This window comes from Ochotona curzoniae, unplaced genomic scaffold (genome assembly GCF_017591425.1).
Source record: "Ochotona curzoniae isolate NIBS_2020 unplaced genomic scaffold, NIBS_Ocur_1.0 contig_814, whole genome shotgun sequence".
NCBI classification, from domain to species: domain Eukaryota; kingdom Metazoa; phylum Chordata; class Mammalia; order Lagomorpha; family Ochotonidae; genus Ochotona; species Ochotona curzoniae.
The window spans coordinates 26,152-40,899 of NW_024466570.1; the positions used below are offsets into that span (position 1 = coordinate 26,152).

The 14,748-nt window shown below is 40.1% G+C and overlaps 1 protein-coding gene across 1 annotated transcript in view; it reads left to right on the plus strand.

The window, feature by feature from the left end:
• LOC121164506 (dynein heavy chain 14, axonemal-like) overlaps positions 1–14,748 on the plus strand; it is an 81,307-nt gene that overhangs the window by 10,576 nt on the left and 55,983 nt on the right. The window contains exon 6 of the mRNA XM_040992628.1: positions 988–1,179. Coding sequence (XP_040848562.1) covers positions 988–1,179 — 192 coding nt within the window. The remainder of the gene's footprint in view (positions 1–987; positions 1,180–14,748) is intronic.

Consider the following 14,748-nt stretch of genomic DNA (forward strand, 5'->3'; position numbering starts at 1 on the left):
TTTGATTACTGTATAGCTGTATGATAGGTTTTGGAATTGGGAAGTTCCAACTTTGTTCTACAACTTTTTTTTTTCTTCATGAGCATTACTTTGGTCATTCAGAATCCCTTGCAAATTTCATGAGAGTTTGAAGATTGACTTTGCTATTTCTGCATAAAAGGCTATTGTGAATATGCAGCAAGGTGGAGGAATCCACCATGGGGGTAGGGTTGTGGGAGGGGTAAGGGGAATCCCAGTGCCTACAAAATATATCACATAATACAATGTGATTAACAATTAAAAAAAATTTTTTTTAAATGAGAAAAAAAAAGGCTATTGTGATTTTGATTATGAATTCCGTTGAATCCACACATCCTTTTGGGGGGCATTATCGTCTTAACAGTATTAGATTTTCTACAGGATGAACGTAGAATGTCTTTTCATTTTTATAACTTTAATTGCTTTCAGCAGTGTTTTGTAGTTTTCATTACACAAATCTTTCTCCTTTAATTAAATTTACCCCTTGGTATTTTATTCTCTGGATGCTGTTATAAACGAAACTATTTTTTTTAATGTCCTGTTTGTTCTTTGCTGTTGCATAGAATCACAACTGACTTTGTGGTTTTTATCTTGTACTCTGTCAGCTTGCTGACAGTCATGAAGTGTGTGTGTAAATTCTTGGTAATTTTCTACACAGAGAATACTGTCATGTGTGAATACAGACAGTTGATTCCTTTCCTTTTCCCCATTTGATTGTCAGTTTCTGTTAAGACTCCCCATCTGTAATATTTTGTTATGACAGCTAAGAAAAAAAATTATATCCTGCATAAGTACAAATCCACCTGTATTGATTTACTAAATTTTACTGCTTTGTGAAAATTGCTATCTTTACAATCTGTCCTTGGCATAAAATGTTTCTCCCAAAGCCCTTTAACCATAACAGTGCGAAACAGTTAAATAGTTGTACTATGCATTAGTGTCTTAAAATTTACATTGGATTTCTCCCAGATTCCCGGCAAAAAAGGGAAAATAGATGTCTGTGTGTTAAATCCAAAGTGTATCACTCTCGATGAACTGTATGGGCGGCTGGACCCTAATACGATGGAGTGGACTGATGGATTGTTGTCAGCAATGATTCGAAGTTATGTTTATGTGAACACTGATCTTGGACCAACTTCAAGAATCTCAGATGTGTCTAATGTAAGTTTAGCATAGCATGTGTATTTTTATTTAATATGGATTAGTTAAGTGCTTATCAAAATTGGTAATAAAACGTTAGAAACCCATTGGTATAACAGTAACTTCAACAAATATCAATAATTAAAAGACGAATATTATAATCAAAAATACCAAAGAATTTTAAAATGCTTCTCATATGTTTGAGTTTATTGTTTATTTATGGTAGCATTGTGTTTTAATTATTCAATTTTTGTTTTCTTTGATTCGCATGTTCTTTTTGATACTTTGAAAGAGTAGTTGTCTAGTTTTATTCTACTTCTAGATATCACTTTTATAGTTTTTTAAGATGTGTTTATCTTTATTGGAAAGGCAGACTTACAAAGAGAGAGAGACAGAAAAATCTTCCATCTGCTGATTCACTCCCCAAATGGCCACAATGGCTGAAGCTGACCCAATGCATCATCAATATTATAGAGATGGTAATTCTTCCTAACTTGTGCTATTGGTTCAATGTAATTTAAACAAAATCTCATTCAGTTTTGTTAGAACACTTTTGTGAGGTAAAACATACAGATAAAATGTACCCATTGAGAGTATACAATTTAGAGATTCTTGGCATATTTCACATTACTTTCCAACCTTTACATGATATAATTTTTAAATGTTATCACCCCAGAGATAAACTTTCTTTCTTTTTTTTTTTTTTATTGTTGCTTACATTGTATTATGTAGTACAGTTTTATAGGCGTTGGGGATTCCCCCCACCCCTCCCATACCACTCCCCCCATGGTGGATTCCTCCACCTTGTTGCATAACCATAGTTCAAGTTCAGTTGAGATTCATTGCTTGCAAACACATGCCTAGCATAAAGTTCAGCGTCTTATTGTCCAGATAAGTTCAGTGGCCTCTTGGGGAGACCTTCTATGGTCTGAAGATAGGTCTAACAGAGTAAAGATCCGGAGCGATGGCGCAGTGGTTAAGGTCCTCGCCTTGCATGCCCGGGATCCCATATGGGCGCCGGTTCTAATCCCGGCAGCTCCACTTCCCATCCAGCTCCCTGCCTGTGGCCAGGGGAAAGCAGTTGAGATAAACTTTCTAATCACTAGCTTTCAATCCCCAATTTCCAAATCCCAGAGTGGCTGTCTTTCCCACAGGAAATGGTTTCACTAAGAACCATTAATCTACTTTGTTACTCTGTAGGTTTCTCTGTTATCATGATCTCTATAACTTGAATCAAAATCTATGTTGTTAGTGACCACATGCAGCGTTAGAGAAGATGTGAGAAAGCTGCATTAGACCTTGGTGGAATTGTTAGTGTCACAAACTTTTAGAAAGAAACCTAATAGAATCTATTTTTTAAAATATGTTGGGGATGGCATTGTGGCCCAGTGGGCTAAGCCACCACTTAAGAAACTAACATCCCAGATCAAAGTACAAGTTCCCATATCAGCTAGTCAGCTTCTGATCCAGCTTCCTGTTGATGCACCTGGGAAAGCAGCAGAAGATGCTGCATGTGCTTAAGTTACTGCTGCCCACATAGCAGGTCCGGATGGAATTCTGGGTCCCTGGCTTTGGCCTGGACCAGTCCTGGTTTGTGTGGCCATTTGAAGTGTGAAAATCTCCTCCCCACTCCTTTTCTTTTTTGGAAATAGACTGTAATCTGACTTGCCTCCCAGTGAAATTGGGAATTAACAGCTACTAGTCATGGTCCATTGCGTTCCTAAGGTCGGGGTCAAGGCTGAACACACTTGCTCCATTTCTGTCTTGCACCACCAGCATGATTCTCACGGTTGGTTTTTTCTACTATTTCCCTTGATAGTAAAGGAAACCAATACCAATCAGCTGATGAAATAGTGCTCAGTATAGTTGGAGAGACATTTAACCCTCCTAAATAAAATTAACTATATGAGGACATCAGAATTTCTCAAAGAATACTATGAAGAGCCGCGTATACTACAATCACCTGTAAAGCACATTAAAAATGTAAATCTCTGGATTTCATCCCAAACCTATTTTTTAACGAATCTGTAAGAATGAGGTCTTAGAATCTACAGGTTGGCAAACTTCAGATAATTCTTATGTATCCTAAATTTTGAGAACTGTTGTAAAGGTCTGAGGGGACCCAGTGTGATAGTTCAGTTGGCTGGTTCTCCCCTTGCAACATTGGGGTCCCATGTGGGCATCAGTTCATGTTCAGCTGCTCCACTTCCCATCTGGCTCCCTGCTGGTGGCCTGTGTGGGTGGCAGGGGATGGCCCAAAGCTTTGGGACGCTGCCCCAGTGTGGGAGACACTCAAGAAGTTCCTGACTCTTGGCTCAAATCCAGCTGCTGTGGCCATTTGGATAGTGAATCAGGATGGAAGATCTTTCTGTCTCTCCTCTCTCTGGATCTGTCTTTCCAGTAAAAGTAAATAAATCTTCTTAAATAAATAAAAGGTCTAGGAAAAATATGCACCAGATGTCATTGGTAGTCGGTAGCTGTCTCCAGGTGGTAGAAATTTGGAAAACTTTTAATTTCTTCTTTGTCTTTGGTTATGTTATTTGAACCTGTGCTTTCTTTGCAGGGATAAAATACCAAAATTGGGTTTTTAAAACACATGAACCATCACAACTCAGTTACATTATATGATGCTGGCTATGTGTTTTCAGCTATTGGACATTTTTGTCTTTTATATTTTTATTACTCAAGAGAGCATATTTACATGTAGTTATTTGGAGTTGGAAAGTATCACCATCAAGTTAAAAAAAATTAAGCATTATTGATTCTGTGTTTTAGGTTTTCAGGCTGAATTCTTCAGATACAGCAGATATTGATGATGATATTGTGAAGGACATAGAGAAAAATGTTAAAATATCAGAAAGTCACAGTAAGTGTTACCAAACTTCATAAATATGATTAATATAGAAGAAATTTTGAACCCATGTGAATTGCAAATACATATTTAAATACATTTTCAATTAATGATATTCCATCCATCGATAATTTATTTTTCTCATGGGTTTATTTAAACTTTGCATAATATCACCACATATACCTAGTACTAATCAAGCCCTGGAATTTATAAGTGGCCATTGGTTTCTCAAAGAGCCAAATAGAGGGGCCAGCACTGTGGCGTAGTCACCTCCTGAAGCCCCAGTATCCCATACGTGTGCTGATTCAAGTACCAGCTGCTCCACTTCTGATCCAGCTCCCCGTTAATGACCTGGCAAAGCAGCGAGATGTCCGAAATGTTTGGACCCGTGCACCCACGCAGCAGACCCAGACGATGTTCTTGGCCAGCCATTGTGGTCATTTGAGGAGAGAATGAGCAAATGGAAGAGATTCATTCTCTTTCCCCACTCTGCATAGGGAAGTGCCTGGTTTCAGTCCAGGTTACACCATTTCTAATATAGCTTCCTGCTAATGCACACCCTGGCTTACATGCATGGGTCCCTACCACCCATGCAGGAGACACAGAAGGAGTTCTGGGCTCTTGGTTTTAGCCTGGGCCAGCCCTTTCAACTTAAAACACACAAGATAGAGGAAAGTAGAAGAGAAGAAGGAAGGAGAGAAGAGAAGGCCCCTCTTGCAATGGGAGGACACAGCAAGAAGGTGCCCTTCTGTGAACCAAGCTGATGGCCCTCACTGGGCTGGTACCTTGACCTTGGATTACATGGCCTTCAGAAGTGTGAGGAGTGAAGTTCTGTAGTTTTTAGTTTGCTTTTGTTAGGTTTTGTAGCTTATACAGACTTTAACAGTTTTGAAAAAGTAAATGGGTTTCAATTATGATACATTCTACACTTGCTCAATTTGATTCTCTCAAGGACATCTATTTTCTGTTGCTGTTCTTTAGTGGCAGCACATCTAAAAACTATTGCTGAGTAAAAGAGGCCAATTCACAAGAACATTACTATTCAAAAGATAAATACGTGGCTCTCTTCACTATCCATATTTTGGGATTAATTATGTCATTAAGCTAATAATGTGTAAACGATGTTTAAACCTCGAATGAGTGTTTACCATGAATATTTGTTCATACTTGGTCAGTATTAGAGGCTACGTATAAACATATTCACCTCTGCCATTTTCTAGACTGTCACTTTCTACCTTGGAAAATATCTTGTAAATGAAAGTAGAAGATATATAAGATTTTGTGGAAAGAAGACTGGGAGTATTTTCAGCTACATTAAGGATACATTTTTCTCTCTAGATTTTGATTGGCAATGGATTGTCTTAGATGGTCCAGGGGACACATTGTGGTTAGAAAATCTGAATTCTGCACTGGACAACACCAGGATGTTGTGCCTAGCTAACAGTGAGAGAATAGCTTTAACTAGTAGGGTAAGAGTGATTTTTGAAGTGGACAATCTCTCTCAGGCCAGTCCTGCTACTGTCAGCTGGTGTGCAATGGTCTACCTGGTAAGTTTTTAAACTAAATTTCTTTTGAAGAAAATATGTTCTTCAGGATAGTCACCAGTCATTGTCTACTGGATTAAAATCCTGTAGAACAGTTCCAGTAATTCATAAGTTTTGTGTGCCCTCAGTCTCATGATCCAGGATTGAGGATGAGTACCATAGGAATAGAAACACCGCTCTTCATCCCTGGAACTTCAAGGCTTTTCTTAACTCTAAGTCATGCTTGCAGTAGACAGACTGGAGTGGGGATGGGAATCACTTTCCCAGTACAGGAAAACTTGCCCTTGGACCTTTTCTTCCTCACTCTTAGAACTTGGGAAGCACATTAGTTGGTAAAGAGATAGAAGACATGAGAAAGAATCAACCTATTCTGTGCCCAATGATTACCGCTATGCTATAATCCACTTAACTACAAAGCCATTCCATCCAGGGCTGACTAGCAGGTTAGCAGCTCCTCTCACCATGCACACACCTCTCTACTCAAAAGCCACCATCTGCTTGCTTGTAAGGTGAAAATCACTCCAAAGAATGGTAATACCTTCAGCTGTTTCCAAATATTTCCCCTTTGGTGAATGATCATTGGAAACTGTATTTGGTAGAGGACCATGGTGAAAAGAATAGTAAGAAGCAGGGGGAACATAGTATGATTATTTATAAACAGTTATCCTGTACCTTTTCTTAATAGGATCCTGTTGACCTGGGATGGGAGCCTTATGCTGTCATGGCTTTTGAAAACGTCTAAAGTTATTGGTCAGTCAGGAGTGGATTGTCTTGAATTCCTGATTAATGGAAGTGTCACCAATGGGCTACAATTTCTTAAGAAACATCGAAAGTTCCAGCCGTATCCTGTCCAGGACGTAACAATTGTCGTAACTCTCTGCAGGTTTCTTGATGCCTTCTTTGATTTGATGAATAAAAATGGAGGGTTTGGAGAACGTAAGTTTTTTTTTTTTAAGATTTATTTATTTTTATTTTAACAGATTTTACAGAAAGAGAGACAGTTCTTGCATCCACTGGTTCACTCCCCAAATGGCCACAATGACTGGAGCTGAACCAAAGCTGGGAGCCAGGAGCTGCTTCTGGCTTTCCCACATGGGTGCAGGTTCACAAGGAAACAGGCCATCTTCTGCTGCTTTCCCAGGCCAAAGGCCAAGAGCTAGATCAAGAAGTGGAGCAGCCTGGATATGAACCGGCACCTGTATGGGACGCAGATGCTGGCAACAGAGGATTAGCCTGTTCAGCCACTGTACTTAACCCTGCAGAAAAAAAATTTTTTTTAGGTTTTATTAGTAGTATATCATAGCTAGTCCATAGCAATTTACCATCTGCTAGTGAATTTTATAAAAGGAAATAAAAGAAGGAAGGCCAAAATTTTTCAGCCTTTTTGTACCCATAACATCTGTACACACAGAGCAATCTGCAAACTATTCATTTTTGAGTGAGTGTAAACGGTCATAGGTGAGTATGGAAGGGTCAGTGTGAAGAACCCTGCAGGATACAGACGAGGTGTGTCCTCACCTCCACATCTCTTTTACCAGGTTGAAGCTTGCCAACACAAGCTGCTACTGGGGTCTCTTTAAAGATTTCCTTCTCTGGGATGTGATCTCTTCCTTCTGCTCTGACGGGAGAAGCAGGGGACAGTCTTCTCAGTCCCCACAGTGGTATGCAGGTCCCAGCAGTGGCTTGTAGGAGTCATAGCTGTGGGTATGGAAGTTCTAGGCCTCAGTAACTGGGGTCACAAAAGGGCTTGCCCCAGTATGCTGGAGTGGTCACGTTGGCCACTGGTGGCAGGGGCATAACTGGAGTCAAAGGAGGTCCCAGAATGGGTGAACAAGGGATTGATGAGGGATTTGTCCCAATGGTTGAATCAGAGTACTTGCTTCAAGTCCCAGTTCCTGGAGCCTGCATGGTGGCATATCTGGCTAATCCTCCTCTTGTGGTGCCAGCATCCCATATGGGTGCCATTTTGTGTCCCAGCTGCTCCACATACAATCCAGCTCCCTGTTCATGGCTTAGGAAGGAAACGGAGGCTGGCCCACATCCCTGGGCTCCTACACCCATGGGATAGAGCCAGAGGAAGCTCCTGGCTCCTGGCTTTGGATCAGCTCAATTCTGACTGTTGTGGCCATTTGAGGGGTGAACCAGATTTTCTCTCTGGAAAATCTACCTCTCAAAGCTAAATATATCTTGAAAAAATAAAAAGTCCCAGCTCCTTTGGTGCCCATCCAGCTTCCTTTAATGCAAACAGCAGGTGATGGTTCAAGTACTTTGGTGCCTGGCACTAACGTGGGAGACCCAGAGTTAAGTTCCATACGCCTAGCTTTACTGGGGCTCCTCCCTGGCTAATCTAGGTATTTATGAAGTGAACCAGCAGATGGAAGATCCATCTCATTCTTTCCATACCTTTGGATAAAATAAGTTCAGTGGGGGTATAGATGAAGTGTATAAAACCCACTGCTGTGCCTGTACCAGGGCAAGAGGAAAAAGTGCCACACAACAGGGGCAGGCAGGGATACCCACATCCCCTGGGGAAAGGTACCTGCTTCTCAGGTCCATTGGGCAGGCTCTGCACCTACTGTGCTATACCACCTGTTCTTGAAGTGCAAGGTACTGCTGGGGCTGGGGTGCCAACATCAGGTTTGCTGCTGGATCTAGTTCCTGAGGATACTGGTGTGGAAGAATAGATGTAGAACCCAAGAGATGGAGATATACAGGATCTTCTTTGTCTTAATCTTTCCTTTTGAATTTTAAAATATTATATACTTCTGTATAATGTATGTCTTTGTATAAAAAATAAAGTAATACAGCAGCATTTAATGGCTTATCTGTAGATTATACAATCATGTGTTAGTTCCTACTTGTAGAGTTCTTTTTCAAATGTTATGCCAGAAGCAGAGCTTTAAGAGAATGAATATTATAAAATATAAATAAGCTAAATGGGAAAATGCGTAATCATTTTCTCTTGGTAGAACCTTAAGGATGTCTACTAAGAGGTGATGTGGGCAGTGAAGATGGGATGGTGGGAATGAGGAAAGATGATTTAGCCTTCCTGGGGTGCCCAGGCTGGATGTTTACTGTGACTTATTTCCTGTTTGAAAACATGCAGCTCTTTTAGGGCTTCACATTACTAGGCTATGCTTATTGTTTCATTTCTAATGTGCATCATATTTGGAAGTAGACATTTGAATGTTTTAAATTAGTTTGCATTTTAGAAAGATAAAGCTTACCAAAAGCAAAATGAAATCAACAGAAGTATACTTCAAATAAAAAGGAATGAACACTAATATTTCTAAGATTATGCCCTGTTCCTCCTTTGCTTTAAAAAAAGCAACTCCCATTATGATGATAACCCTAAGAAAACTTTATGAAACAAAGATGTCCTGTGACAGTGACAGTTCAGTAATTTAACAATGTTAACAGTTATGCCTGCTTAGCCACCTAAATTAACATCAACATCTGTTGTTAATGTGGGGAAAAATGCCCCTTTCTTTTTAAGGTGATGATTTGGATGGCACTTTAAGTAAGAATGCAAGTTTGGCAAATGTTTCTACCAAACTCCAGGATACAGGAAAGAGGTTAGTTCACATTTATTCCACAGATGTGTTTCTGCACCCTGTAGGTGCCTAACCATTAAGTCATGCACAGGAGCTGGGAAAGTAAGCCAGTACAATCTTGGTATTCATAATATCAAAATCCACTCAAATTTATTTTATCCCACCTTACAGTCTATGTGTAACTAACATGAGCTCATCAAATATGTAGCCTGAGGTTTATGTGAATGTACTTGTCCAATTTCTGTTAAGTATCTGAAAAAGAAATAAAATTGGCTTGAATTTTTTTCATGAATCTGCCACTTATGAGATGTGAACTGCTGAGATGTCTGGGTTTTTTGACAAAACATTTTTAAGCTGTGATTTTCATATGTAGAAAAGTGGTGCAGTAAGGTGATATACTAGGAATCCATAATAGATTCTGATAAAGTGGTATGTGTCCAGTAAATTACAGCTTTGGAAATCACTAGTTCTACAAGTGTGTTTCTTCCATTTTGCATGAAATAAGAGCCCTGTTGAATCCTTCCCACATCTCACTCTGATGCTGAATAGATTCCCACTCTAACCTGTCAGCTTTGCCTTCAAATCCGCTCGCTCACCTGCATTTTGATTGACATCCTAGCCCCACATTCCACACTTTCTTACCTGTGTTATGAGAACAGCCTCCTCCTGGACGTTCCCAATTCTTCCAGTTCTTCTCAATACAGTCCCTAGAGATTACCTTTAATATTTATTAAACAGTGGTTAGCTATGAAAGAATGTTTATCAAATATACATAATTTATAAATGTTACCATTAACATCCACGTGCACACTGTTGAGTTTTTCCTTAGGTCCCTGGTGTATGCAGCTAGATTTTACATCACCTAAAATAGTCTTTATCCTGGACTTGTATTCAGTAACATACCCCCAAGTTTTCTCAGTTTTGTGTATTTTTGAGCAGTTAGTGGAATCACTGTACGATCTCCCATGACGTGCATTTTTGGTTCAGTATGATCTCCCTCCAACTGGTCCACAGTGTGCAGAGCTAATCTGTGTTTTCACTGCTAACAGTCCATTATCATGAAACAGGCATGTCACAGTTCATCTTTTGTTAAAAATTCACTGTGTTTGCAGTCTTGCGTTATTACAAATAATACTGTGATTAGCATCCTTTGGCCTATTTCCTAGTGCTCATATGCAGACGTTTGATTTTTTAAAAAGATTTGTTTTTATTGGGAAGTCAGATATACAGAGGAGGAGCACAGAGAGGATTTTCCATCCACTGACTCACTCCTCAAGTGGCTGCAACGGCCAGAGCTGAGTCAATCCGAAGCCAGGAGCCCTGAGCTTTTTCTGGGTCTCTCACTTGGGCACAAAGTCCCAAGGCTTTCGGCTGTCCTTGACTGCTTTCCAGGCCACAAGCAGGGAGCTGGATAGGAAGCAGGGCCACCATGTTAGAACCAGCGCCCATATGGGTTCCTGGCACATGCAAGGCACCACTAGGCTTAGCCACCAGGATACCACGCCAGGCCCAGATATTTGATTTTTTTTTTTTTAGAATGTAAATTGGCATGCCGCCTTCTCATTGACTTTGACCATGTCCTATGACTGACAGATTGAAAGGAACTGAATCTTGACGCATCTTTAAAAGCTCCTGCTGACTCCATAGCAAAGACATCCCTGAACCTCTTCCTCTGACTGTGCTTCCGTAACAATGGATTTTTAAATTTTTTTTCACAATAAAGATTTATAAGCACAGAGGCTCACCCCTCTCTCTCCCACACATCCCCCCCCCATAACTTCCTCCCACTATTTGCCCTTAAGTTATCACAACAGCACAGCCACTCAGTTCACCATGAGAAGCTTAACTTTCAGATATATAAATGTATCATTATATGGCAAGGAATTTTCCTGTTCTTCAGAATATTCACGGTCCCTTAACCTCTTGACTCACATATCCCTTCTACTCAAAATACTATCTCTCCTAATTTTGTCAGTCATTCTCAGGGTCTCAGTTTATCTGTTGTTTCTTTAAAGAGGCCTTCTCTGACTCCCGCAAGCTAACTCTCCCTGCTGTTCACTTGATCTTCATTTGTTGCTGTTAACATGATTGTGGGTTCATTTTCCTGTGCTATTTTCAAAAAGGATTATGTCTGGTTCAGAGCAAGAAAACATGTAAGAGGCATTCAATAAATACTGAAGGAACTACTGCCATGTGGCTAGAATTTTTAGATTGTGCATAGTATCTTAATTATTCATCATTAATTTCCATCCCATTATGCATTTTTAGTTTTCTTATAACTTGCAATGATTTTTATGATAGCGTTAAATCCTGAACTATGCAGTGTATCTTGCAATCAGTGCCAGATGTCCTATTCAGGGCCCATCTACCCTGTCGCTCACTGTACATCATGGTCCCATGTGTCTGTGATGACCTGGGTTGACCCAAACTGGAGAACACTCTTCCCAGAGTAACACTGCCTGCTTGGGTGAGGTTAACCTGAGCTGACCTCCAGGACTTGGTTGAGAAGTATACAGAGCAACTAGCCCCACACTTCCATCTTTCTATGTAAAGTGAATTAGAAGATGCTCTTGCAAAATGTAAGTAAACTCTCAGTTAATAAGTTAACTTAAAAGTGAAACACACATACATTAAAGTTATGTGTACATATATTAAGTAAAAGTATATTATACATTTATATATGCAAATGATAAAATATTAAAGATATATTAAATAGAAACTAAGTACTAATTCCTTGCATATGTGGTACTTTAGAAATACTAACAACATGTATTTTCAATAATAACCATTATCAAAGGAAAATTATACATTAACTAAAACTTTTATGTCAGTACCTACCTGTAATTAAAATTGTTAGTGATGGAACTTGGACAAGATATTGAAATAAATCACTATCCTACTTTCTGAAACTCTGAACCTTCACCCTTCTGTATGTATCAACCTCAGGAAATACAGCTTTTTGTACCTGGAGAAAAACCCTGATAAGTTAGCTGTCATGATTCAGAAACTGTTCGTGTTTGCATTTACTTGGGCGTTTGGAGGAACTTTGAAACGTGAGGATGAGCATGAAGAGGATGAACTGTTTTGTTCCACTTCCGAACCTGATTCTCTTGCAGGAGTAACCTATGATTTTAACAAATTCGTGCATGAAGTGTTTGAAAACAATTCACAGATAAGTAAGTTCTTGGCAGAGGGGAATCGTGATAATGTTTACTTTAAAATTTTGATTTCAAAACCCTGAGTTTGTATTGATGAGGTCCATATTTTAACATATGAAGATTAAAGGTTAAAAAAAATACTAGGTACATCCAGTATCCTCACTCCACTGAAAAAGAGGCTGAAGAAAATTGATTCTATTTGTTTGAAGAAGCTGAAATGCTAGTTCAGACAGGGACTAGCTGAAATGCTAGTTCAGCACCATGAGTGCCACCAAGCTGAGCCCATTATCTGTGCACCTGTATTCTCTAGACCACAGTGTACAGGACTTCTGTAGAAGAATAATATAGCCCATTTTCTAAATTCTGTGCTAAGCCTTAGCATTTAAGCTTTTCGAATCAGTTCTAACAAATGGAATCTATCCTAAAAGACTCTGATGCAGTGAGCTTACCCACTTGGCTGTTACTGGTTTAAGGAACTTGGGGCAGATAACGAGATTTTAGATGCAGGAACTAAGAGACAAAATATTGAGCATGGATGTATTTAGAGCCTTGTTAAATAAAGATGAGAACTAAAAACATTATACTAAAAGAACAAATCACAGTGGTTTGTCTTTCGCAACTCCTAAAATATCCTCTTGAAGTTCTTTGTAAGAAGTTTCATCTAAAATATTTGAATGGAAACATTTTTATGTTATTTCCTATGGAAATTAACTTGTAGGATAGAAACTGCTGGAGAAACCTGTAGCCATCACAAGCCCTGAGCCCAGTTGGGGTGGTCCATGGAATCTATGTTGCTACATTGCCCCAGAAAAGGAGCCTATTCTACACGATGGTAGGCACCTGCTGTGCAATGCCATCTTGAGACCCAGCCCATGCAGCATCCTGGAAGCAGTTTGTCAGCTGCTGGTCATGCAGGCCCATGAACCAACCCTACAGGGCCTCTGGAAGTAGCCAAACAGGCCACCTTGAGTGCCTCCAGCCCATGGAGGGTCCCCAGCAGTACAGGGGCAATGCCACCTAAAGCTGGCCCCAGGAAGAATATGGGCAGGTCTTTGAGCCAGTCAGTTGCCAAGGTCTTGTCAAGCCATCAGTCCGGGGAAGTTTGGCTTGCTCTGGCCCAGAGAAACAATACTTCCCAGTCTCCTGCAATGACAGGCAATTCTTCCTGAGTGGGTTGGAAGCCCCCAGTGAAGTAAATGAATAGTCCTCCCCTCCCATGCTTTCCACAGTAGCCCTGCCGCTACGCAGTGCAACCTGGTAGGCTCCAGGCTTCCAGCATCCTGCCAGCATACCACACCTGCATGGACACTCAGAGTGGTCCTTCCTCCCACCTCCCATGTTTTCTGTAGAAAATAATGAGCACCCTATACCTGAGCTGGGCACATCATGCCTGGAGAAGCTGCTCTGCCTACGAGATTCTGCATGACAGCTGATAGAGCAATGCTACAAACACCTGCAGGTAGGCCAGTGATGCATCCACAAGTCTTGCTGCTGTGCCTCCCTGGCTCTGAATTAAAAATGGAAACAAAACGTCATCCTAAACCAGTAGGAGAAGCCAAAGCAGTTTAAATTTATCATCTGCTGTGTGTTGTAGTCCCTCCCTATTGTATCAGTGCCTATGTCTCCCTTCAGGTCTAACATCTGCCTTATACAGTTAAATTCGCCAGTGTTGAGTGCACTCACATACACATTAGTAGTTATTTAATTGGTCACTTTATCATTACATTGTGAACTTTATCTCTTTTGATAATTTTTCATCTAAAATCTCTGTTCTCTAAGTGTAGATTCCTGCTCTTTAGCTGCCATGTGCTCACCCCTTTCCCTCCCTGGCATCCCTTTGCCTTTATGTGTGGCTTTGCCAGTGGGTGAGTTCCTTATAGGTATCGTATCAGTGGGTCTTGCTTTGATCAATGTATTTTGTTGAAGTATTTCAGTGGGGAATTTACTTATTTCACATTCAAGATTATCATTAAGTGAAGGCATACTCCTGTAATTTTGCTAGGTATTTTTTTTCCTGTTTACTGTTTTGTATATATTTTATTTCTTCCCCTTTTTTTGTTCCTCTTTGTGGTTTGTTGCTTTTCTGTATTGATCAGATCTAATTTTTCACTTTCTGCTTTGTGTATTGGCTCTGCCACTGAATTGCATGATTTTTTTTTATGTTTCCATAAAGGCAGTTGTCATCCTTCTGTTTCTAATGTGAAGTGCCCTCACCTTTCCTTGGAAGGTCTATGGTAATAAATCCACACCTTTGTTGCTTGTCTTGGAAAGATGTTACTTTAATTGAAGGATAGTTTTGCTGGGATGAGAAGTGTGCTGTTTGTCTAATGGGGACTCACAGACATGTGGCTTGCTGCTGTTTTTAAACTCTCTTGTACTTCTGACAGTTTGACTGTCATGGACCACAGAGATCACCTTTGCTGGATGCTCTCAGAGCTCCGTTGAGCTTCCTGGGCATCTCAGTCCTTCCCTAAATTGGAATT